The 25271-nt window shown below is 46.6% G+C and overlaps 1 protein-coding gene across 27 annotated transcripts in view; it reads right to left on the bottom strand.

Annotated features, from left to right (window-relative positions):
* Window positions 1–25271, bottom strand: part of ZMYND8 (zinc finger MYND-type containing 8) — a 108610-nt gene that overhangs the window by 14478 nt on the left and 68861 nt on the right. For 19 of the 27 annotated variants that reach the window (XM_074318070.2, XM_088789078.1, XM_074318071.2 and 16 more), the window contains 5 exons: window positions 23608–23748; window positions 14339–14491; window positions 11110–11619; window positions 6286–6657; window positions 4150–4340 (listed from right to left, as the gene is read on the bottom strand). In XM_074318070.2, coding sequence (XP_074174171.2) covers window positions 4150–4340; window positions 6286–6657; window positions 11110–11619; window positions 14339–14491; window positions 23608–23748 — 1367 coding nt within the window. The remainder of the gene's footprint in view (window positions 1–4149; window positions 4341–6285; window positions 6658–11109; window positions 11620–14338; window positions 14492–23607; window positions 23749–25271) is intronic. The other 8 variants (XM_074318076.2, XM_074318079.2, XM_074318081.2 and 5 more) reach the window with 1 other exon arrangement.

Below are 25271 nucleotides of genomic sequence, written 5' to 3'. Positions count from 1 at the left end.
TGATTAGCTTCTTCGACTTAGCACAAAGTTTATCTGTGTTGCACAAGGTGTATCAGTACTTCGTTCCTTTTTATGGACCAATAATACAGTGCAGTGTGTGGATGTACCATGTTTCCCCGAAAATAAGACCTTGCCGGACAATTAGCTCTAATGCGTCTTTTACAGCAAAAATTAATATAAGACACGGTCTTATTTTATAAGACACGGTCTTATTAATATAAGACCAGGTCTTATGATATATGATATGATATGATATGATATATGCTATGCTATGATATATGATATATGATGTAATATAATATAATACTGGGTCTTACATTAATTTTTGCTCCAAAAGACACATTAGAGCTGATTGTCCAGCCAGGTCTTATTTTCGGGGAAACAGGGTAGCTGGTGTGTTATTTCAGTGCCTTGGGTCAGGGTATTGCCTTTCCAGTTTGTTTAACTCTCTGACCCATGAAGGCATCAGCAAGCCTGTGACATCAGCTCAGGTCCACACAGCAGGCACCCAGGGACCTGATGACTGAACGTATTTGCAGGATGAATCTCTCTCCAGCCTCCCCCTTGCCGGTGATGCCTCCAGCATCCCAGTAGAAAGAGGAGACAGGAGACCAAACCAGGCCCGACCTGGCTGCTGCCCAGCCTCCCCAGGCTTTGCAGCCTAAAGGCAGGACCAAGAGCACCCTCACATCTGATGCCCAAGACCTGTCCCCACCACTACACCTCTGACCACCCACCCTCTCTCTGAGCCTCAGTTTCCCCATGTAGGAAACAAGGATAATAACAGTGACCCTGGTGGGGTGTGCACAGGGATTAACCGAGAAAACCATGCGAAGACTGTGCTTTGGTACCTGCCGCAGAGTAGGTGTTCATCAAGTAATAACCTCTTCATCTGATTTTCACAGAAGAATTAATTCACTTGACATGAAATTGCGAAACTGCTGCCAATCCCCAAAACAACCCCAACTTTACCCCAACATAGGGCAGAAATGAATAAAATATCTGTTGAGATTTCTACTCCCCGCTTCTTATGGGGCCGACACTGGGACGCTGCCAACAAAAACACTGCACTTTATGCAGCTTTACGGTCAGCCATTCTGCATGGGCCTCCTTACCCCACTGCACCATCCATGCCAATTCCAAATATTAAAACGAAATTGCTTACAAGAAAACTTTACCAAATGGATGAAATTCAATATGTTCTTAACGCCACGGCTACATTCCATTCTAGAGAAATCATGAATTTGTGGACTGACTTTCATGCTTCCAACTATCGCAAAGGACTCAACCTTAATAAAGGGTGCCCTTCTGCCAAAACACACAAATCTGGGTCTTCAGCTCAGGGTCACCTCGGAAATAGGAAGAGTTCATCAGCTCTAAAAATATGTCACCATGTTCATTTTCTTAACTGCAAAGAAAAAGTCTACCAAAAAGCTCAACTCCTCAATTTTACTCCGAGAGCAAAGGGGGTGGCAGAAAGTAACAATAAGAATGGCTTTTGCAGGAGCTGGCTCGGGGCGAATCACTAGCCAGATCCAGGTCTCAGTTTTCTCACCTGTAAATACACCGCTTGGACCAAATCAAATGAATGGTGATGCAGGGTTACCTGTATTTGTTTTGTTTTTTTCCCAAGCAAAACAAGAGATCATTTAGGCAATTCCGGACATCTTCTGATGTCAGTAATGAAAAAATTACTCCCCTTTCAATTCTCTCGAAATCCTACAGACCGTGCTAGAAAGAAAGACTCAGTTTTGGAGCCATTATGCCTTTAACACTTTGAAGACACTCTATTTTTAACGAAAGGAATGGACAACGAACAGTATCTGGTGAGGTTAAGCTTAATGCTTACGTCAATTTAAATGAAATTTAATTTAAATAAAGACATTAAGTCAATAACTAGCGGTGAGCAGGTAAAACAAAAATCTTAAGAATAGCAAAAATGGAAAAAAAAGAATAGCAAAAATGACTGACACTTGAATTTTCCTATTGTGACGCTTGGGGACTCTATAACAATTCCTGCATTTTAATCAAAGGGGGGGCAGATATACTCAGTAAGAGACAAGGTTATCCCCAAGACTACGATCTGATGATCTCTTTAGCCACACTGAATCTTAAGTGGAGCTGCTTAAAAAAGCCACGTGCAAGAACAATCAGTCTGTGGAACTGGACATCTGTGGTCAGCAGGCCGCATGTGAATTCACAAACCAGCTCAACGCCACTGTCTAGATCCTGGCTGCTACCCCTCAAATCCCAGCTCAACCTCACTGACTGTGTGACCCTAGACAAGTTGCATAACCTTGCTGCACCTCAGTTTTCTCATCTATAAAATGAGCGTGATAACAGTACCTACCTCATCAATTTGTTGTGAAGAGTAAGTAACGTACAAAAAAAGCGCTTGGAACAGTGTGTGGCCCAGAATAAAAGCCATGCAATCATAAGCTATTGCTAAGTATCATCTTACCTAGTATGACAGACAGACTCTAAAATGGCTGGCCTGGTGATCTGCTTCTGACCAACAGAATATGGTGAAGGTAATTGCAAGTCACTTCTGTGAGTAGGCTACGTAAGATAACTTCCGTCTTGCTAGTAGGCTTTCTCTCTCACTGGCTTTGATGGAGCAAGCTGCCATGCTGGAAAGGCCCACGAGGGTGGACTCCAGCCAACAGTCACCTAGGAACTGAGGCCGCGGAGGTAGTGAATCCTGCCAACAACCACCTGAGTGAGCTTGGCAGGGGATCCTTCCCCAGTCAAGTCTTCAGATGAAACCCCAGCCTTAGGAGACGCCACGACTGCAGGTGGCCACAGGTCCTGAAACAGAGGACCCAGCTGAGCCACGTCTGGCCTCCTGGCCCACAGAAACTATGAGGTATAGAAATGTGTGTGGTTTTAAGTTGCTACATTTTGTGGTAATTTGTGAGGCAGAAATAGGTAACGAATACACCTAGACAGAAAGATTTTTTTTTTTAAATGACCAACAAAAACTCATTAGTAAAATACTATACATAAGTCTCACACCATCCAGAACTACAAAAGAGCCTACACTTAACACAATAAAATAATAGCAACGCTTTATCATATGACTTAAATAATTTTTGAAATAACTATTCTCAACTATTGTCACCCATTCTCTCTATAAATTTGCATAGTTCACTCATTAGTAACTAACAAGTAATTTACTCACCAGTAAAGAGGAAATTATTACCTACTTAGTAATTCACTAGATACTAAGCAGATTATTACTAACTACGACTACTATTACCGACAGTAAGACGCCCAATGACGAGGAGTTAGGGAACACCGAGCACTCTACCAACACCTCTGCATCAAGTACCTGCCGGCACTGTGTGCCAGGCACCATTCTAGGCCCCAGCAGCGAGCAAAACAGACAAAACCCTGTCCTTGTGAAGCTGGCGTTCTGGTGGTTATTCTTGCTACCGAGTGCTCTACTGAAATGTACCTGCACACCATTCCAGAGCACTCACTTACGATGGTGAGAACTACAAGTTTCATTTGCCCAAATTCCACAAAAGAGCATGAAAGCACTTGGCAAATGGAGAGAGAAAAAGAAAGAGCCTGCACTGAGAGAACACCCAGAAGTGACCACACAGCGGGAATCCTGCCAGCCACGCCACTCAACAAGGACCACGCCCCAGAGGAGGGACCAATTGCGGGAGGGAATCCACTACTCCCCAGCCCATCTTGGTTCCTGGAGAACTCTAGGTGCAGGCCTCATACCTGGGAAGTCTCATCTTTAAGCCTCTGTCACTTTTATTCCACGTGGTTTCTAAATACACACCAACCCTTTGGTCTGTTATTAACTGAAGGAACAGAAATTTGCTCCAGCACTTACGGAAAATCTGTCCTTAATGAGTGACTTAACTTCTGAAGGGAAAGTGTGATTCTGTGTCCTTTCCTTGCTATGTACTGACGTGAGAATCTAAGCTTTCTCGGAGTAGGATTCGGTCTATTCTGCATTTCCCTGCTTAGATCCAACTTTAGAACCAAGTGAAAACTTTAGTCTCCGAGATCCTCAGTAAAAGCAGGGTCATCTCTCCTAAACACCCCCAACATCTGCAAGGTCATGACCCTAACAGGTCCCCTCAGGAAGCGGGTCCTCTCACATCCTGCCAGGCGCCTGGTGGCACTCACTTTGCTTGTGTACTTGGCTATGTCCGCGGCGACATCGGCTGAGGCGGTGGCGATGGGCAGGTCCGCGCTGATTGAAGATGCAAGGGTGCTCGTGGCCCCTGAGCTGGTAACCAGGGGTGACGACTGAGTACTGGTCACCAGGGTGATGGTGGAGGTGGACGGGCTCTGTGTTATCTCCTTCTGCTGCACAGCTAGGAAAGCAAAAGGTCCTGGTCATCCCACTGCTGTGGGAAGGGGCTGTCACAGCTCAAAGCTGTGGCAATGGAGTGAAGCCCCTGAAATACACCTTGCATACCAACTTTGCTACTTTCAAGTGCCAAAGGTTCCCTCTTGGCCAAACTCGAGCCAGGCTCCTCTGAGCTCTTTCTTGACGAAGTCTCAACCTTGGCCTAGAAAGACTTAAACACTAACACAGCCTCTAACAGCTCAAGGCCGCAGCCCTAGGATGACCCCAGCCTCCCTTTAAAGTGCCTCCCTGAGAAAACTCAAGGTGGCCAAAAAACTGAACTGGTCTAGCTAATAGCTGAAGATGGGGCCCGTCTCCCAGCCTCTGTGGGAACGTGGGAGCTGAACTTCCATAGGTGTAGGTTAGCTCACCCAGGTGGGTATCACGGGGACCAACCCCCTTCCCACTTTTGTAAATTTTCACTTCCCTGATTGTACTGTCCCACTTACCTGCCCCTTGCTACTCCCTCATTCTCTTTTTAAAATGCCCAGTCACCTCTGTACAAATCAAAGTTGCTTCAGTTCACACTGGACTTTTTCCCCTAATGCAATAGTATATGACGGAATAAATTCTGTCCTTACCACTTTAACTAGTGCCTAGCTTTATCTTTGACACAGGAAAAGGTGGAAATGGAGAACCATACCATGGGTGGGCCTCTTCTGGTCTAAATACCCCCTGGGAAAGGCTCAGAATGCTTACGGGGTATGGAAACAGAAGACTGGAACTGGTCATGCCAATCTCTAAATCTTAGGTTCATTTCTGCCCCACCAACTCTTTCAAAAGGGTGATCAATCCAGCTGTACTCCGACTTTGCCTGTTCAATCTTTCAGTCTAACTGCTCCCCGATCTTTGAAGGATTTCACAGAGGGCGGGGTGGGGGGTACAATTCAAGATCTGACTACCTCTCACCCTCCTATCCTGTGGCTACTCACTAGGGTGCACTCAACGCATCAGTTTCAGTCAGGAGCCCCACCTTCAAGGATCTAGAGGCAGGGTTCCCCATGAGACAACATCTAGCTAAGTGCGACGAAAGCTGAGCAAGGGGTAACCATCAGATGAGCACTTTCTTTGCCCTTTCGTCAGCTCCACGTGGAGCCTCCTGCACAGTTGGCGGGGACTTGGATCCTGCAACTTCAGCAACTGGTTCTTGATGCTGGCTCTTCCTGTGGAGGTGGCTAAGCCCTCGTCGCTCAGGTAGCCTTGGCCACCAACCTCTCCCTGTTCTCTTTCCAAACAATTCCAAGAGGTTCATATGTGTGCACAAGGAAACGTATACAAAGGTAGGCACTGCAGCACTGCTTACAACAGGAAAAAACTGGAAGCAACCTAAATGCCCTTCAGTAGGGGAATACTTTATAAATAAACTATGGAATACTATGCAGCAGTCTAAAAGAATACGGTAGAGCTGTGTGTACGGACATGGACAGACCTCCAAAACATGCTGATGGGTAAAAAAAAAAAAAATGGTACCATTTTTATGTTTTAAAAAAGAAAAAGAAAAAAAAAAGGAATATTTTTATGGAGAGCCATATATATAAATATATATGCACACATGCATACAAAAAGAATTTACCGTTAACAGTGGCCACTGAGAAAGAATAAAATGGAAGGTCCACCGGGACAGTAGACTTTTGTGTAAATTATCTTGCCCCCTTTGTAAGGAGCACAGATGCATGGATTACTTACAAAATGAAAGAAAGAAAAAATTTAAATAAAAGTAAAAGCATCAAGTCGCAAAACGATTTTTAAAAATAATGCCAAGTGGAATGTGTACGGCCTTCAGGATACAACGGCCAGGAAATAAACAGGAACTAAAAAAATAATAATAATAATAAAACAATGGTTTTTCTCCTGTTGATGTGGCAAAAAGGGACCGGGCGCCACGGAGAGCAGAAGGGGAGGCTCGGTACCTTTCACAGCCTGTCTGGTCTGATATCTCGTCCCCTGGGAAGACTGAGGCTGCTGCTGGTTTTGCTGCTGCTGCTGCTGCTGCTGACGCTGTATCTTCTGCATGTGCCACTTTTGGGAGGACGTTTGAAACTTACTTGACGAGTTCCACACGACCCGCTGCACGGCTGGGGCAGTCTCCTTCGGTAAAAGCGGCCTCTGCTTTTTCACCGGGCTTCCTGTGGCGGCGGCGGCCGGGGCCGTGACCGTGGACGTGGTGCTGGTGGTGGCCGTGACACCAGCCGTGGGAGTTTGGGAAGACGAGCGGGTGAGGACCGGTGTTTCGGGGGGAGACTGGCTGCCTGCCGTAGTGGATGGTGGAGCTTTAGCTACAACTAAAGCCGATGCATGAAAAAAACAAACACAAAGTACGTTGGACAAGGTTCGCCGGCAGGGTCTCTAGGCCAGCAAGTTCTGGGGGAAACAACCCAAGGCCAGGTCTGCCCAACAAATGCAGCTCACCAAATATGCGTCCCCCTACCCCCCCAGCACATTCTCACCTTATTTACTTATTAGCATTTTCTATCTCAGAGTATCGAGCCTCCTTTTGTGAGCAGGTGCTCACATCTGGACATGTCAACGCCTCCAGGGGAAATGGAGTGAACCAGACCCAGCCCCTGCCCTCACGCTGCCCATCAACTCCCAGGGGAGGCAGTGGATGAACTCACTGCAAATGTCTTGCTTTCCAAAGCTAAAATTGGGTGAACTTGGTGAAAGACCCAGGCAAAGTTAATCCAGAGAGTAAGAGAAATCCCCGCACTATAGAACCTAGAAAGCGCCTACCCCAAAGAACCAGATGGCTTCACAGTGGCCGAAGCACTGAATACCATTAAATCATTCAGAAACAAAGTAACCCTTTCACCTGTTCTGAGCCCCTCCAGGACAGAGGCTCAGTGTGGTGGTACCCGCCTTGATATAACACTATAGGGAATTCAGCCCCAAAACCAGGACCTTCCCGAGACACAATGATATTCATCTAGAATTTGGGAGCCTTGCTTTTGTTTTGATGGTATTTACTCCTGCCACCATTTTGGAATCTAGCAAGCAATACTGGTTTATCTATTGTGCAGTGGTCAAGTTTAAGTTCAAAATGGGTTTAATTTTTTTTTTAAGGAGTAAGCTGCTTCACATAAAAATATTAAGTTAGGAATTATAGAAGCAGGATTTGGGACTGACAAAAATAACCAACGTGAACGCCTCAAGTCTGAAGAAACTTCAAACTTGGAAGTATGTCTTTACAGAGTATGTCTTCTGGGAAGAGCTGGGCTCTGGGGGTGGGGGGTAGGCTTTCAACAGGCAGAGGTGAGAATTTGGAGGGGGACAGCATTAGCTAAGACAGTTAGGAATAGGGAGGATTTTGGTAAGTGAGGGTAGGCAGTGACCGGAAGGCAGATTGGAGCCAGAAGCACTGAGCAGCATAGAAGGAGGTGACCATGTGAGGGCTTGTTTATAAAACAGGGGTCAGTTATCACTGCAAAGCTCCCCGCCACTGGGAAGGTGAGCCTCGCCACAGAGGAGTCCCCAAGGATCACACACAAAACACAGGTGCGAGTCAGCACCTCGATCTGAGATGATGTGCCTGACATCAACTCCTTTTAAGGGGGATTCTGCCCGTCTTTTTAGATGTGTACCCTCTAGAATAGACAGGAGCTTGATTATTCTAGGGAAGATTTTCACCAAGGAAAATGAGAAGACAAGCTGACGTTTCTGATAAGGGCGCCTTTCTCGGTGGTTATCACTTCTGGCTGGCCCTCCTGCTCCCCTGGAAAGTTCAGCCAAGGTCATGGGTGAGAGCACAGGGTGGGGCTAGAAGAGCTTTTCCTGCAGTAAGGAGCCCCAATCCTTCCCTAGGACAAACTGCCAGACACTGGAGAGAGCCCCTGCCCCTTCCAGGGGCACCAACGGCTTTGAACCTGGCCCTTCTAAGAACCCACATGGGGCAGTCTCCCGGCAGGATTTCTAACCTGCAGAAGTACCTTCAATGCCTCCTCGTCTGCCACGTGACCAAACAAATCCATTGTTATTGTCGACCTGCTAGCCTAGCCACCCCTTCGGGCAAAGGGCAACCACAAAAAGGTCCTTTTCTCTTTCCTGATTTGTAAAAGCAAACAGCCAGCTTTGCACAGGGGTTACTGCTCTAGAACCATGCCGGGCCCATTTTTCCAAATCAAAAACTGGTGGAATCTGAAAAGATTCCAGGCTCCAAGGACTCTTTAGCGGTTATCATGTAGACACTAAACTATTTTAATTTCTAGGGGATTCTGATGGTTTATGCAGCGGGGGAAGAAAAGCTACGGAAAATTCCATTTGTACTAGAAATTCAAAATGTATGATCAGTCACCTACACCCCCCCCAAAAAAGGGTGACTCTCTTAAAGGCCAGCTGCCCCATCAAATTAACCTACTTATTCCCGAGTTCGGTCACTGTCTTGTATGTAAAGGGAGGACTTTTTAAGAGGAGGAGGGAAATGAGTGATGTTACAGGTAAGCAAAGGTCTCTAAGCAAGCTCCCTTTGCCTCTGTCCCAAGGTCACTAGCTCTAAGAGATGCTGCAGTATCTGAGAATTTATATTCTACACAGAAGCTGAGCTCCTACCTGAAGGTAAGTCGGAGGTCACCACAGCACACTCCCAAATGCCCTTCGCTTTAATAAATTCGTAAGTAAAAGCACATCGTTGAAAAGATGCTCTACTGCAGAGTCCGACACGAAGCCAATTCTTCAAGACCCAAACCACCACCTGGGGTGGGGGCTCTGGATTTAAGGCTAGTCGGTTCTGCCCCAACCCCTAGGAATCTGCTCTAGGTGAATTATGTTTTAGAATCATCTTCAGCTTAATCCTCCCTCCACCACACACTCAGGGTCTCCTGGAGAAATTTCCCTCCGACATTAATGCAAGGAAGAGCTCTGCTTCATTTAATCAACTGAAATGTTTTTTTATTTTTTTGGAAAATGTGAGATCTTTTATGGGACTACGTTTCCCTTTTTGCCTTGACTGCTGGGAAGCTCAGAGCCAAAATGAAACCCAACTTTGCTAACTCTGAAGGCTGAAACAGTATGTATTTCTGTATATAAACTTTCCCCAGATCGCTTACTATTCTACAGTCATCTTTTATACTGATTTATTTGCATTTTGTTCATGATTATGTATTCTTCTCAGTCTGTCACAAATCCGTTTTGGAAGAGGAAAGGGCATAAAACCAATCAAACGATTTGCTCCCGATAGAAAGGGACAGTATTAAGTATAAATATATCATTCACAGCAGCACTGCCATCTGCATCCAAATTTTCCCACAAGCTTCATGGAATAAATGCTACACCTACTCTGCGACATCAGAGGTAATCCTTCAAACTCCATTCCACAACATAATGGAGTTTTTCAGAGGCCCTCCATTACCCAGGGATGGTGTGGTGCTCCACCCTTCCTGTGCCACTCAATCGCTCTCGCTCTGCCTCCACTGCCCCATCCAGAGGCATTTTGCCCTCTTTTGATAACCTGCAGGAATGAAGGTTCCAGAGAAGCTCAGGTTGACACAACCACAGAAGAAAGATTATTCTCAAGGCCCATCCCTGACTTGCCTTTTAAGCAGCTAGACTAGGAAATCCCCAGGGGGTCACAGAATCACATCTTACTCAAGGGTTGGGTTGAGAAGTTAGCTCCCGTCACAAATTAGGCATAGTCCAAAATTAAACCTGGCGATTTAAGTACTCACAAAGTACATTGATTTTATGGCTACAACCTCTCATCTACCCTTAGGCAGAATGTTTCTCCTGGGTCCTCAATTAATACATCATTATCTTTCTGGGGCGTGTTGGAATCCCCTCACTCCCCACTTGCCAATCCAATGGAAAAATATGCTGACTGCTCTGTCAATGGGAAGGACACCCTTCAAATCACTCACACGTTCCTTCCAGAAGGTTTGCCAATACGGCTGGGCTACGGCAGGCTTGCAGGCAGCCCCTGCTGGCTCAGTCTCTTCAGAGCAGCAGCAGCAACACTGCTCAGACTCGGGCAGCAGTTCTCAACCCGGGAGTCTGTGCCCCGCACCCCCAGGGGACATCTGCCAATGTCAAGGCACTTTTGATTGTCACAACTAAGCAGGTGCTCCTAGCATCCAGCGGGTAGAGGCCAGGAATGCGGCTAAACATCCTCCAACGCCCAGGACAAAGAACTATCCAGCATGAAAGTATCAGTGGTGCCAGGGCTGAGAAACCTGGACCTCAGGTCAACTAAATGTGAGCATGGTGGGGCACCAATTCAGGTGTGCGTCATGCAATGCCCCTGGGATTTCTGGTGCCCTAAGAAGCATCACCTCCACAAACGCTCTCATATTCCAGGAAGAAAAGACACTTTGAGATGCCTGGGCAGCGTGCGGGAAGGAAAAAGGAGGCTGCCCTCCCCGAACTACAAACTGAACACGTCTTAACAATTTCAGCCTTGTCAAATGTCTCAATGTTGCCCAACACTTTAGGGAAACGAGTCAGCATATCAGGAAAGAAGGTGCTTAGGCTCAAAATGACTTGTTGACTGAAAGCAGCTACTACTTTCAAAGAGACTTATTTTCCTGTGGTCAAAAATCAAACACTTGGGGTACTGAGCAGCTGAAAGGTGGGCAGGTCCAGTTTAAGGTCCGGTCCTATTAGGTATCCAGCTACGTGACCTGGAGCCAATCAAAGCTCTGCTGTGCCTCCTTTGGTGATGGGAGAGGGTCACGTTAACTTTTAATAATACAAATGCAAGGTGGCATTCGAAACCAAGTCAAGAAACTGGAAACTGTACAATCACTTACCATCCTGCTTGGGAGATGGTTCTTTGGGTTCCTTCTTATTTTTTCGACCCTCCCGCCCAGAATGGTCTTCTCCTAAATCTATGACAAGTTCGCTCTCTGAATCGGAGTCCAGGCCCAAATGGACAGTCGGGGAATCCGTCTCATCTTTTCCCTTCAGTTTATCCTTTGTGGGATGAGGTGAGGGTTTTGCTTTTTCTGAGAAGTCCTTTTCAGGCTGGGGACTTGCTTTTTCCTTGACGGAGCCTGGATCTGCTTTCTCGCTGGTTGGCGATGCACTTTTCATCTCCTCTTTAACTTCCACTGGGGTTGCCAGTTTGGGCTTTTTTTTGAGAGCAGATGGCTCTTTGTCCATCCGAATACCCTCTTTGTCATCTGCGTCCTCGGGCTCATTCTTGGATTTCTGCTCATCGTCACTGATATACTCACTATCGCTACTATCTGACTTCTCAGAATCTTCCGAATCGCTGTGCTCTACGGCCGTATAGACATCTTCTGAGATTTCATTTATGCCTAAATTCAAAAAGAAAACCCAGCATGGGGCGTCGTCGCAAAATAAAGAGCAGGACCCAAAACGCAAACATTTTCCATGCCAAATGCTGGAAATACCAAAAAACAAAACAAAACAACAAAAAAAGAACATTTCAAATTGCCTCACGTTGGCCTGGAGGGGTTAGCAGTGAACTTAAAGTTGCCATTGATGACAGCTGATAAATGGAACTTGTGTTTGTTTGGAGAGGGTTTCAGTTAGCAACGCTCAAAGATGACATGGGACCAACCAACATAAAATTTGAATTTATCTGGAGCTAAACCTTTGCAATATTGATAACTAACTGGGATATAGAAAATGGGAGGGATGGAAAGGAACACCAGAGATCAAGCTGTAAAACTGACCCATTTTACAGGGTAGAAAATAGAGGCCCAGAAAAACCACTTGTCCTAGGACACAAAGAAAACCAAGACAGAGGCAAGGTCCAAACCCTGGGCTCCTGACTCGCCACCAGTGCTCTTCCCATGCATTCCCAAAGCATTAAAACCTTTTACCCTTTGTGTCCGGGCTGCAAGAAGTAAGCCAAAGCCTTAAAGCGGAGGTTGCAAACTCAGAACCCACAAGCCACATCTGAACAGCAGACACATTTTATTTGGGAAGCAGTAGTGTGGCCCACAGGGTATTTTGATGTTTGTTTTCAATTTGGAACTTGTTGCCCAATTCACAAATCAGGAAATTTCACACAGAAATCAAGGTAAGTGGGCTCGTACTGAGACAGCAGAATATCTATCTGGGCACCATGGGTCACAGGCCAACAAGGCAACAGTTGGCTGGAGCTGAAAAGCCACTGGTCCCTCTAAGTGAAGAAGCACCACCTCCAGGTGACCCAGCTGCCCAGCCCCCATCTTGTTCTCTGTACTGACACAGAGCACCGACCGCCATTGCGTTTACTGCACTGTTTGTCCACTTATTATGGAGCCAAGAGGGAAGTCACATATTTCCATGTCTCTATCAAAAGAGAAAAAGAGAAAACAGCAGGTGTTTCGCATCCACACAAATGATAATGGGCAAAAGTGTATTTCTAATAATAGTTCCATTTAACCATTTCTGTCTCCTGCTCTCAGGAATGAGGGTCATCAGGCAGTAGGCAAATAATACTAAATCCTGCAAGTTTGAAAAGCAGAAATCCCACTCAACTCTTGGTATTGTCCTCATTCTAGAGCAATGCCATCATAAGTGGAGTCACTGTCCTGATCCAGACACACTGAAGGCAAACTCGCCAAAGGACAAGAGCCATGAAGGGACCAGGACACCAGACACCATGTAATGGATGTACCTGGTAAATTACATCCGTCCCACCAGGGCTCAATCAAAAACAGGAGAAGTCAAAATACAAAAACCCAGATCTGGTGTAATTTCTGGGTCCTAGGGCTTGTGCTACTGCAGTTAACGGACAAGCATGACCACATAAGTGATAGGAAAAGCTTGGGTACTGGAGGAGCAGTGAAGTGACGTCCTGCTCCTCCGCTTTTATTAGCTTTGTGACCCTGAATGAGTGCCCTACCTCTCTGAGCCTCAGTTTCTTTATCTGCAAAATGGGATTGATAATAGCATCAAGCTCGCAGGACAATCTCTGTGCAGTGCTTACTTAGCACAGTGCAGAGTGCACAGGAGGCACTCGGCAAATGGAAATATTGAAATTGTAATTAACAATAATACAATAAATCAAAGGGGTTAGACAAGCTGTGTGGAAGGACCCAATAAGGATATTTAAATGGCCTATAAAACTTCATCCATGCCATTCAATGTTCTAAACAAACAGGCAACCCAACAAGGAATGCTCTCTTCTGACAGCCCAGCTGACTCCCAACTACAGCTCTTTTCTCACCCAAAGATCCAGAGCACCCACTAACACATAGACCTCACCGTGCAGTGGCTTGCTCTCCTAAGACCCAGGCATCCCCTACCTCTTTATAAATGCCCTCCTGGATTGTTTACTTATTCAACCAATATTCCTGAGCAATGTACATGTGCAATATTCTTGTACATGTATGCACAAGACCCAGTACCTTGGAGAAGGCAAATCTTTATAAGGCAACCTCCCTGCCCTCAAGGAGCTTCCAGTCTAAATTGGGAGAGGTACCCCCACACAAAAGGACCACTGATGCTTCTGAGCAATAAAGTACCAAAGGAAGTAGGCAGATGGAGAGGGCAATCAGAGGAGACTTCCTGGAGGAGGTGACACTGAGCTCAGCCTTAGGGACAGGATTCAGGTAGGCAGCGCGAAGGCATGCAGCATGAGGGAAGAGGAAGGGAGGCAACAGGTACAGAATCAGATGGGTCTGCTGGGTGGGGAGGGCCCAGTCTGGAGGGGAAGGACACTTGTGGGACACTTGTGGGACATCCTTGACCCTGATGTTGAGACACTAACGTACTGAGAGGGAGCGCAGAGGCAAACGCAGGAGAGCCCTTCTGCTTCTAAACTGTCTTATAACCTGCAGCTCCCGTCTGCAGTCTATCACAGCCGAAGGATAAACTCTGAGGAATTCAAAGGGCCTGTCTGAACAATGAACTAGCAAATCTGAGCTCTTCCATCATGAGTGGAAAACCAGTTTAGTTGGACAAACAACTCAAGGTTAAAACAGCTGCTCAAAGCAGCCAGACTCCAACCCTGATTTCACCCGGGTGTTATCCTTACAGACGATGATGATGAGGATGATGAAAGCAAACCAAAAGACATACCTAATTGTGCTTTGCAACTCTCTATCGTCTTGTCAAGATTTAGCTGGAACCTGCTGCGAATCTGTCGCTTGGGAGAGATGAGAGGAACGGGGGCGGACTGCTGCTGAACTGACTCACTCAGCTCCTTCAAATCCATCTCGGCCTTGCTTCGATCTGGAAGACACCATTATACCCTCTTAAGACCAGGCACTGGAGGGAGGAACAAACAATGCTCATCGTGTAGCTTCCTTCTCGCAAACACTCATTTTAGAACATGTGGGGGGGGAGGGGGGAAGAGGTGGGAACAAAAAAACCTAAAACATTTTTGTCATTTGTCCCAACAATATCACCTGCTCGACGACACAGGCTGACTTGGATGGAGGTAATAGCCCGAGAAAACATTTGACAGGGTTACTCAGTCTATTGAACAATCGCCCGGGTTGCTTTCAAGATTTAAAACGCACAATCCCAACAGATGGTTGCCTGTGAAAATCAGCATCATTCGGGATCTCAAAAGCCAAAGGTTACCGTAACATGCTGGATCTCAGTATTAGCAGATAAAGTGACTGGCCAGAGTGTGCTTTTAATTTCAGGCCCAGATCAGAGAGAACTTGTGCCCGAGAGACGCTGGGCCCCTCAGAGAACAAACACACTGAGAAGTGGGAACCTCGACTCCTCATTTACCGTAGCAGCTTCATTTCTCATTTACTCGGCCTAGCCTGGAGCTCAAATTAGAAAGGGACGGGAAGTATGAGAGAGGCAGACCTTCCCTCCAGCCCACCGGCTGTACCTCCCTTCAGCTCACAGCATCTGAGGAAAGGTAAATAGATTAGCCCTGGCTATTGAATCTGTGTCTTCTGGCTCAGGTAAGAGTCCAAGCTCCTCACCTTAAGCCCAGGCAAAGGCGGCTGACTGACGATGACTCAGACCCAGAGGTCCTGCCCCCGTCCGCCTTCTGCCGTGGGCTCTTTATATGACCAACTGGACCAGATTCCAAAGGGTCCATGAGTTTGCGTTTCTCGAATTCCTTCCCCACCACCTCTAGTGCCCCCAAGACATAAGAAGCGGACAAAGTTAAGGTGGCTGCAGGGCCCGGAAAGCAATGAGACACAATGCAGGTAGGAGCAATGTGTCTCTCACCCTGCCTACCACCCTCTGGCATCCCCTCCAACTGACCCCAAGCAGAGAATGTGGGCACCTTTCCCAAACCAACCGATCCCAGAAAATCAGTCTGAAAGCATGTGACATCAAACCAAGCACAAAGAGAAGCCACCTCTGTGCTGTTTCCACCAGCTGTGAGCTCATGCCCTGATTCCCCTCCATCTCCCTGCTACACCCACCCAAATGCCACCTCCATCCACCAAGCTGTTAAAGCGACTAAGCCAGACTGCCAGGGCTGTTCAAGGCCTTCGCTCTCTCCCCTCGATTCTTTTAGAATATGACCCACGCACCTTCTCCTTCTCCCAGGAATGGGGCATTCCCTTACACTGCACACCCAGAGACAGAGACTTGTTCCTTTAAGGTGACCACAGGTGGCTTCCAGGATGCCCCACCCAACACACCCAGAGGTGACCAGAGCAACAAATAGCTCCGACTTGATTTTATCACCATAATGAGGCCCCATTAAGGTAAGATTAGGAAGGGCCTTTTCCCAAAAACGCACTCAGGGAGATTCCAGGAGTGTGTGCTCAAAGGAAGCAGAGGCAGCATCCTGGTCATTCAAGAAGAGGCTCGAAAAAGATATCTTTGTGCAGACATGTGCATGTGTGGCTGTGTTGTGTATACATGCTCATGTGTCTGTGTTGTGTATACATATACATGTGTTACGTGTTTGCATGCATGTGCATGTGTGTTGCATTGTGGTTGTGTACATAGGCATGAGCATGTGTGTACATGCATGTCGTATTGTGTGTGCACATGTGTTGCATTTATATGTGTGTGCATGTGTGCGCACATGGGTTGTGTGCATGCATGTTGCATGTGTGCATATGTTGTGTGTGTGCGCGCACATGTGTACACACATGCACTGCTGACCAGGGGCTCTTCGGAGCCTACCAGCACCAGGACTGAAGACACTCATGGAGATGACAGTGTGAATGCAAGCCACTTCGGAGAAAGAAGAATGTTCATTCAAATTTACTGGAGAAGCACCTTACAAAGACAATCTAGAGAATGAAACAGTGATGAAATAGCAAGGAGAGGGAAGAGGAGAGAGGGAGGGAGAACCAGGGAAACAGAAAGAAAAAAAAGATCTGATTAAAGAGAAGTATGAACAGGACTTAAGGACTCCAACAGTCGAGCTGCTAATGTGACAGCAGAAGGGGGAAGGACGTGAGGTCTGTCTCACAATTTATGCTCTGTGAAATGAGGAAGCAAAATGGATTTCAGAGGGAAATGGCAGCCTTTTCAAGCAGAAATTGGAAAAGAAGTATCTCACAAAAATACTTTCCATGAAGTGGGATCGGGGGAGGGGGCGCTGCCCCAGTGATATGCTCATCAACGCCCTCAATAACATTCCGATATGACTAATGGATTCCATATATGCAGTTACTGAAAAACACAATCTACTAGACCAAGGGTCAGCAAACTTTTTCTGTAAAGGGCCAGAGAATAAATGAGGCTCTGCGGACCACATAGGCTCTGCTGCAAAATCAAACATAAACAGTATGTAAATAAATGGGTGGGGCTGTGTTCCAATAAAACTTTATTTGCAAAAACCGGTGGGGGGCCAGATTTGATCTGCAGGCTGCAAAATCTGTCATCCCCTGTTCTAGTCCCAGTGAGTGCTCACCTGGCTCACACTGAAATTACCTGTAGAGCTTTAGAAAAAGAAAATCCTAATGCCTTGGCCACCCCCACCAGAGACTGTGAATTAAGTGGCCTGGGGGACGGCCTGGGCATTGGCCTTTTCAAAGATCCCCTGGTGACACTAATGGCAGCTAAAGATGAGAACCTTGTATTAGACCGATCTTCTAAGTGAGTAAAGAAAACTCATGATTTGCCTTAACTCTGGTGTTTCCGTGTTAACAGTACCACCTTCTGAACCTTAGGGTTCACAGAAAGAGACCTACACTTCGCCGGAATAATTGTGTGTGCGTGCGCGTGTCCCGGTTGATGCAATCTTTTAACGTTAGCCTAAAAAGACTGAACTAGGGAATATTCATCATCAGGAGGAACAAAATGAAGGTAAAGCATCTCATTTTATAAATTAAGGTTGCTCTGGTCGATAAGCTCCCATACTGTTTATTCTAACAAGAAACCATGAAAAACCAGGGGGCTGGGATCAGGTGCCTGGGAGTAGACCTGCAGGTCAGCCAAATGTAATTACCTTTCTCAAACTTCCAGCCATGTCTGACTCTCTCCTCCCCCCAGGAAGATGAGCTGCTCTCTCTCATTTAGCTCATAGTAGCTTCTCGGGACTCCTTCCACCCCTGCCCTTCTATATCGGGAATCGCTTTTAGAATCCACCTTTGCTGCCAACATTTTGAACTTTCCAGATGATAGGAAGACAGCTCAGGCTATAAATGGAAACCAAGGATTAAAAAAAAAAAAAAAATCCCCGCACTAGAGAAAGAGGCACCATCTTACATTTCTGGAGGGAGCGTAAATCAGAACAGCCCCATTAGAGGGCAATTGGACAGTATCTCTCGAAACGTCAGCTGCACATGGCCTCTGGCCTGTGATTCCCCTTCTGGGAATTTATCTTATGGATACATTCCCATGTGGGCCAAAAGGTCTTCATTGCAGCTGTTTTGAACACCCCAAACAGAAAACAACCTAGCGTCAATAAAGTGCCCGGATAAATAAGTTACAGTCCACCTTGAAATGGATTAAAATGCAGCTGCGAAAATAAAATGGGAGCAGATCTCCGTATGCTATAGGGAAAGCCAACCTGTTTAATGAAAAAGGCGACAATTGGGAGAACCCTTAGGCACTGGTGTGGGGGAGAAAAGAAAGAAATGGAATATAGATTTGAATACATATATATGTTCTTGGGGTTTCTCAATGCTGGCACTCATGACATTTGGGGCCGGATAGGTCTTTGTGGGGGGAGGTGGCAATGGAGGGGCGGGAGGGTGGGGGAGAGGGTTGTCCTATGCATTGTAGGATGTTTAGCAGCAACCTGGCCTCCACCCACTAGATGCCAGTAGCACCCACATCCCAGTTGTGGCAATAAATATGTCTGTAGACACAGCCACATGTCCCCTAGGGGACAAAAATCACCCAATTTGCGAACCGCTGCTATATATCTAGGAGAGCTCTCCACGGAGACTAAAAACAGGTAACAGTGGTCACCTGTGGGGAGGGGGCTATAGAAACAGGTGATCAGAGGTTGCAGACAGGTTGGCTTTTCATTAAACGTCTTTCTGTACTTTGACATTTCTCTTACCACGTGCATTCATTACTTATGAAAACAAAATAAACTTTCTAAAAGAGAAATACAACCACTTCTTTTTCAGTTAAAAAGAAAAGACCTCCTTTGTTAAAAGCGTTAGGCAGACTACAGCGGGTGGACTTGCAGGAGCCACAAAATGGTGGCTCCTTCAAGGGAACACTATTACTCAGACAAGAATCCCTGGCAGATGCTCCCAGGTCCGTCAAACCGAGGTTTTCCTCACCTCACTCACTATAAAACAAACCAACCAAAAAATCAAGACAACATCTGGGAGACCTGGGCCCCCACTCTGCATCCACACTCTCAAATGCCTGACTTCCCAGGTATCACTTTATGCAGAGAAAGAAAGGCTGCTTCCCATCAGCCACCACAGAGGAATAAACAAGCAGACATGCTCCAGGTCTGACGGCTTTCTAGTGCTGTCTGCACCGCGAGAGCATCAAGGCACGTTTTTGTCACCCACAGGACTGCGGAACTGCTGTATTTGTTCAGCCCAAAGCAGACACCCTCTGTGAGAGAAGAGGATTTGCAGAGAACACATAACGGAAATCTAGAAGAAAGAAAAGAAGCAGGTCCAGCCCCCTCCTCTCTCCTAGTCTTCCCAGCTCATTCTTATGACTTATTTATGACCACTGTGGAGTCACAGACAGGGGCTGTAGCAATCCTCCAGGGTTTGGGCTCCTTGTTTGGAGCGGAGAGAAGAGACCCAAGATGGCAAATGAGGGACCCATGTGTCAGCAAGCAGAGTCAGGACTGTCTGCAGAAACCTAGCCCGTCATGCATCAAAATTAATTATATGAGTAAGTAAGTAACCAAGGGATGACCCGTGGGCTGGTTTTTGTATTTTTAGCTATCTTTGTTTGTTTGGCCCAAGCACAGTTTTTGTTTTTTGATGAAACTGATGCCAAATTTTAAAAACTAAGAGAGTTCACATAAAAATCTGGATTTCTGGGTTTTTAAAAAAATTCAAAAGCTGACAACACAGATTCAACTGGCGGGAGCTGCTTCCTTTGGAAAAGCACTTTGTCCCCCGCATGACTGCCCATTCCCATTTGTCCCTGTACCACTCTGGCCCCTGCTGCTGGCTGACTTATCAACAGCATAAAAGGCACAGTGCCAAGGGCACATGAAAGTCAAAACACAGCCCTGTCTTGCAGCATTTCAGTTCCTGCATCTTACTTAAGAACTCAAGCTAGGAGCAGACATGCCTGAGTCTTACCTCAGACCATGTGTGATCCTGGGGAGGTACCTTTACTTCTCTGGGCCTCAGTTTCCACTTCTGTGAAATGGGGCTTTTTAACCTACCTTGAAGGTTGTTGTGTGTTGGTTGTTTTTTTTTTTATATAGTTTTCATTTACATTGAGTAAAATTCCCTTTTGGGAAAAACAGTTCTATGAGTGATATATAACACCTGCAGATCTGTGTAACCACAAACAGAATGCAGGACAATTCCATCTGCCAATCACTTTGCGATCTGTAGTAGAATCCTCTCTTATTCCCAAGTGCCGGCAATCACTGATCTGTTTACCATCTCTATAATTCTGCCTTTCCCGGTGTCATTTTTTAAATTAAATACTGTTTTTGTTCGATCTAATAATGTCATCATTATCCTTGGTGCTCTGTTTCATTTCCGTCTGCTCCAACTACATAGTTACATGGACAATAGACATAACATAGCCCCGTAAAACATCCCTCAGATGCTTGAGAATTATTCAGCATTTCCCTCCACTTCCTGATTTTTCTACCCATCCACGGCACTTTTTTCCCATCGGGTAATTGAAATCCCAGCCCATAAAACACCCACATTCCCAATGCTTTCATTGCTGCTGACAAAACGAGGCGTGTCCCAGACGACAAGAGGTGGCAGGGAGCTCCTGCACAGGACAGCCTGATTACCCTGTGCCCACCGACCGAAACACAAAACAAGACGAAATCTTGCACTCCCACATGGGTCAAGCCAAATCGAAAGACCCACAGCGTCACGAGGACGCCCAGTGCCGCCTGGTATAGAGAAGGAACGATTCTTGCCACACATGACTGGCAAAGAGGAAATGTGACCGTGAGAACGCCTCTGCACAGCATTTCTTTTCGGGGTATGGAGGTGGGAGAAGGGTGTGAGAAAGCAAACCACACTGTTGAGAACGATGAATATGCCCCAGGGTAGCAAATGGGTCCCCTTTTGTTCGAGTGAGGAATTCCCACCAGCCCATCTGTACTGAAGCCCCTAAAGCTCCCACCCTGACTGTCCATTCACATCCAGGTGGCACTAACAGGTGACCCAGGGTGAACAAGGTGCTGGTCTCCTGGAGACACAGGCTTGTACCAGCCCTGCCACCTTCCAGCTCTGCAATTCTGGGTCCCTCGAGCCTCCTCTTTAGACCTCAGTTTCTCCATCTGTAAACAGCACCGCAGGACAGGATGAACCCAGAAGGCAATGACCAGCTGGGGCGATGCATTCACGCTGGGCCACCCCTCCCTTCCTAAAACCCCACAGTAGTTCCTCCTTATCCATGGGAGATACATTCCAAGACCCCCAGTGGATGCTTGAAACCATGGACAGTACTGAATCCTATACACACCATGTTTCTTCCTACACATACACACCTATGATCAAGTTTAATTCATAAATTAGGCACAGATGAGATTAACAGTAACTAATTAAATAGAACAATTATACTGTAGTAAAAGTTATGGGAATGTGGTCTCTCTGTCAAAATATCTTATTGCACTGTGCTCACCTTTTCACTTAAAGGAAGCACTTCCGGCTTCTCTTTGGCATGACTGAACTGCCAGCGTCACTACACTTGTGCTTTGGAGCCATTATTAAGTAAAAGAAAGGTAACATGAACACAAGCAGTGCAATACCATGACAGCTGACCTGATAACGGAGATAGCTCCTACGTAACTAATGGGCCCGTCACGTGTAGTGTACAGTGTGGAGACAATGGACAAAGGGATGTGTCACTTCCTGGGAGGGAGGCAGCTGGATAGCGTGAGATTTCGTCATGCTGCTCAGAAGGACACACAACTTAAAACTTATGAATTATTTCTGGAATTTTCTATCAAATTATGTTCGGACCTTGGGTGACCCATGTGAAACTGAAACCAAGAAAGCAAAACTGCAGATAAGGGGGGACTACCGTAGCCTTACGGTTTTCTTGACAACACCCTCCCCTGGTGTGGCTTTCTGTCCACTGCTCCTTCCTTGTCAGCCTCCTCTGCCCACTTTTCCTCTTCCTCATGTCTCGTGTCCCAGGGCCCTCACTCTTCCATGATACTCTAGACCAGGGTCTTAATTTCAGCACTACTGTCATTGGAGCCGGATAATTCCTTTATGGGGTAGGGGGTGCTGTCCCGGGCAGCGTGGGATGTTTTAACAGCATCCCTAAATGCTGCAACCACTAAATGCTGGCAGCACTCACCAAGCCCCACGCCCACCCCACCCCCACTGTGAGAACTACTGCTCTAACCCAACCCTGTGTACACATCAAGACGCCCAGAATTATGCTTCCTGCCTTAACCTGGTCTCAGGCCACCCTGCCTCCTTGACCTCTCGCCTAGGAGCCTAGTAGGCACCTCAAAGTTACGGACTCTAAAAAGTCAACTCTTGGCTCCTATGCCTCCTGCCACCACCAAATCTGTCAACGCAGTTACAGGCACAACCCAGTAATTCTTGCTTGTGGGGGCCTGTACAAAGTATCCCTGGGCTCTACCCACTAGAGGCCAGCAGCATCCCCCACCCCAGTTGTGACAACCAGAAATGTCTCCAGATATGGCCAAGTGTCTTCTGGGGGAAGGGAGGAACCGCCCTTGGTTGAAAATGACTCACATAGGGCGAGTCTCAACCCAGCACCCAGAGAGTTCCTCCTAAAATACTGAGTCAGTTCACATCCCTCTACCGTTCAAACCTCTCCACACCAGGGTCCCCAAGCTCCCTGGTGGTCTCTGACCTCAGTGCTAACCTTCTGCCCCTCACCCACTGCGACACCCCACCTGGGCCTCCTTGCCCCTCCTAGAACACACAAAGTTAATCTTTACCCTAGGGCCTGGAACTGTCTCGTTCCTTCTAGAATGTTCTTCCTCCTGATACTGGCATGGCTAGTTTTTCCTGTCATGCAACTCTCCACTCAAACAGGCCTTCCCTAATCCTTCCACGAGTGAACCACTGCCTGATGTCCCCACCCACAACCCACCATTTCTCTCCTTATCATAGTAACACATTTCACCTTATGGCATAAACTATCTTGTTGATCTACCTTGATTATTTTCTCTACCTTTCTAGAACTCAAGCTCCAGAGGCGCGGGGCCCTGGCTCACCACTCTCTCTGCCCCGTGCCTATAACAGTACATAGCACATAAAAGGTGTTCAATAAAAAATGGGAATTGTGATGGAATGAATCGATAAAATTAGTAACTCCATAGAGTTAGGCAATCACCATTTCCAGTGCCACTTTTTGCGGAAGACTCTGGCCTAAGGTAGTGCTTTTTAAAAAGATTAGAAGAAAATTAAGGAAACAGTAGATCAGAATATACTGCACATAGGAAAGGTAAATATTGGTTCACGATTAGTAACACTTGATATACATTAAGTATACGTATAAAAAAACATTATATGTATTTACATATATGAGAACTAGGTTACTATGGTCAAGTTCAAGTAATGTTGTAAACACTGGCCTAAAGTACTTCCAGATAAAGCAGCTTTGCATGTCAACACGCTCCAGGAAATCCCTTACTTGCTCCTTTAATTGCTCTCTTCATCTTCATCCACTGTACCTTTTAAATAGTTTGCTCAAAGAGTTCAGAGTTCAAGCACCACACATCACAAAACATCATAACTTGCAAAAATATTCCTAATTGCCACAGAAATAGACTTCCAAAAATTCCAACTGACCCAGGTTCAGATTCAGGATGCTTCCAGTGGTGGACGTTTTGTCCATTTTGGTTGTGATTGGTGTGGACGCTTGAGGAGAGAACGGTTTCGGGCTGCCGGATAAACTCCCTGCTTGTCCCGTCTTCGTGGAGGCTGGTGACGCTGAAAAAGTATGGTACTTGTTAAGACAGATTTACAAATAAATGAACAATAAAACTTGTAGGTGTGGGGTGGGAGAGAGTAGAGAAATTGTTATTTGATTTTTAAAAAGGCCACCAGAACAACAAGGATGGGGTAGAGCAGGCAGGGCTGGCCATTTACTTCAAGGCAATGGGCTTTAACCCAATACTAAACTGTTAAACCACAAAGGAAGAAGGCCTCCTCCCTAGCTAGTCTATTAAACACAAAGCTCTAAGACAAATCGGCTAAGCTGCCACTGAAATTGGTTTGGCCAATTCACGGGTGTAAATCTCAAAATAAACAGCGATTAAACCAGCCCCCACCACCGTCCAGACGCAGAGACCAGTGCCAGGCTTACAAATGGTATGTCGTCCGTTTGTGGGAGACGCAGGGCTGGCTCCCACAGCTATGGCACCTGCGGAGGCAACTCGGCCCCTTGAGAGAGCTTGGGGTTCCCAATTTAAAGGTTCTGCAATGCTGGATGAAGCGACTTGGCCTCAGACGGAGTACAGACACATTGGTCCATGTAGCTCCCTTTTGCTGTGTCTCAAACTTTGACAGGAGGGTGGAGAGTTGTACCTATGCCCAAGACTTTTAAAAATACCTTCAAACTACCTGCATCCTGCCTCCGAGCCTCGTCCCCTGGGTGGGGTGGAGGGAGGACAGAAACCAAAGCATTTCACAAAATGAAGCATTTGGATGGGCCAACAAGAGCTTCCGAGAGATCCTTTAGATCCTGCCCCGTTGCCCAAAACAGCTGGACATTAGTGGGACTGTACTGTTACTAAAGGCGTGACAGGCAACAAATGGCCAGCTAGCCTCAGATGCATATGAAACATCGACTCAGAGGCCATCTGGCCCTTACGAGAAAGTGGTAATGGCAAAGGCATTAGAAATCAAGACGTCATGGGGACTTCAAAAATGCTCAAACCGGGGCGGCCGGATGGTTCAGTTGCTTAGAGCGCGAGCTCTGAACAAGGTTGCCGGTTCGATTCCCACATGGGCCAGTGAGCTGTGTCCTCACAAACAGACTGAAGACAAGCTACCGCTGAGCTGCCAGAGGGGCGGGCAGATGGCTAGAGTGCAAGCCCTTGGCGGCAAGGTTGCCGGTTCAATTCCCACATGGGATGGTGGGATGCACCCTCTGTAACTAAGATTGAAAATGGTGACTGGACTTGGAGCTGAGCTGCGCCCTCCACAACTAGATTGAAGGCCAACCACTTGGAGCTGATGGGCCCTGGAAAAACACCCTCAAAAATAAATAAGAGTTTAAAACAAAACACGAAAAAGCATTTTAAAAGATTTAAACATCACCAATAAAATCTTAAGTATTAAGATGTTTGGGTTTGTTTTTTTTCAGTAATTCATTCATGTTCTATCTGTTTCCAAAAGAGATGTGCAACAGCTGAACAGCTCAGTATAATGTACTCCCCACGAGGACCAGACAAGCCTTTTCTAATTGCCTTCTCTTAAACACAGCAGCAAGCTGGTCTAGCAGGGAGGGC

Source organism: Rhinolophus sinicus, chromosome 13 (assembly GCF_057876585.1).
Source record: "Rhinolophus sinicus isolate RSI-liver-muscle chromosome 13, RSI-T2T, whole genome shotgun sequence".
Lineage (NCBI taxonomy): Eukaryota > Metazoa > Chordata > Mammalia > Chiroptera > Rhinolophidae > Rhinolophus > Rhinolophus sinicus.
Note: the sequence above shows the minus strand (reverse complement) of the source record. Positions and strands in the feature narration are given on the sequence as shown.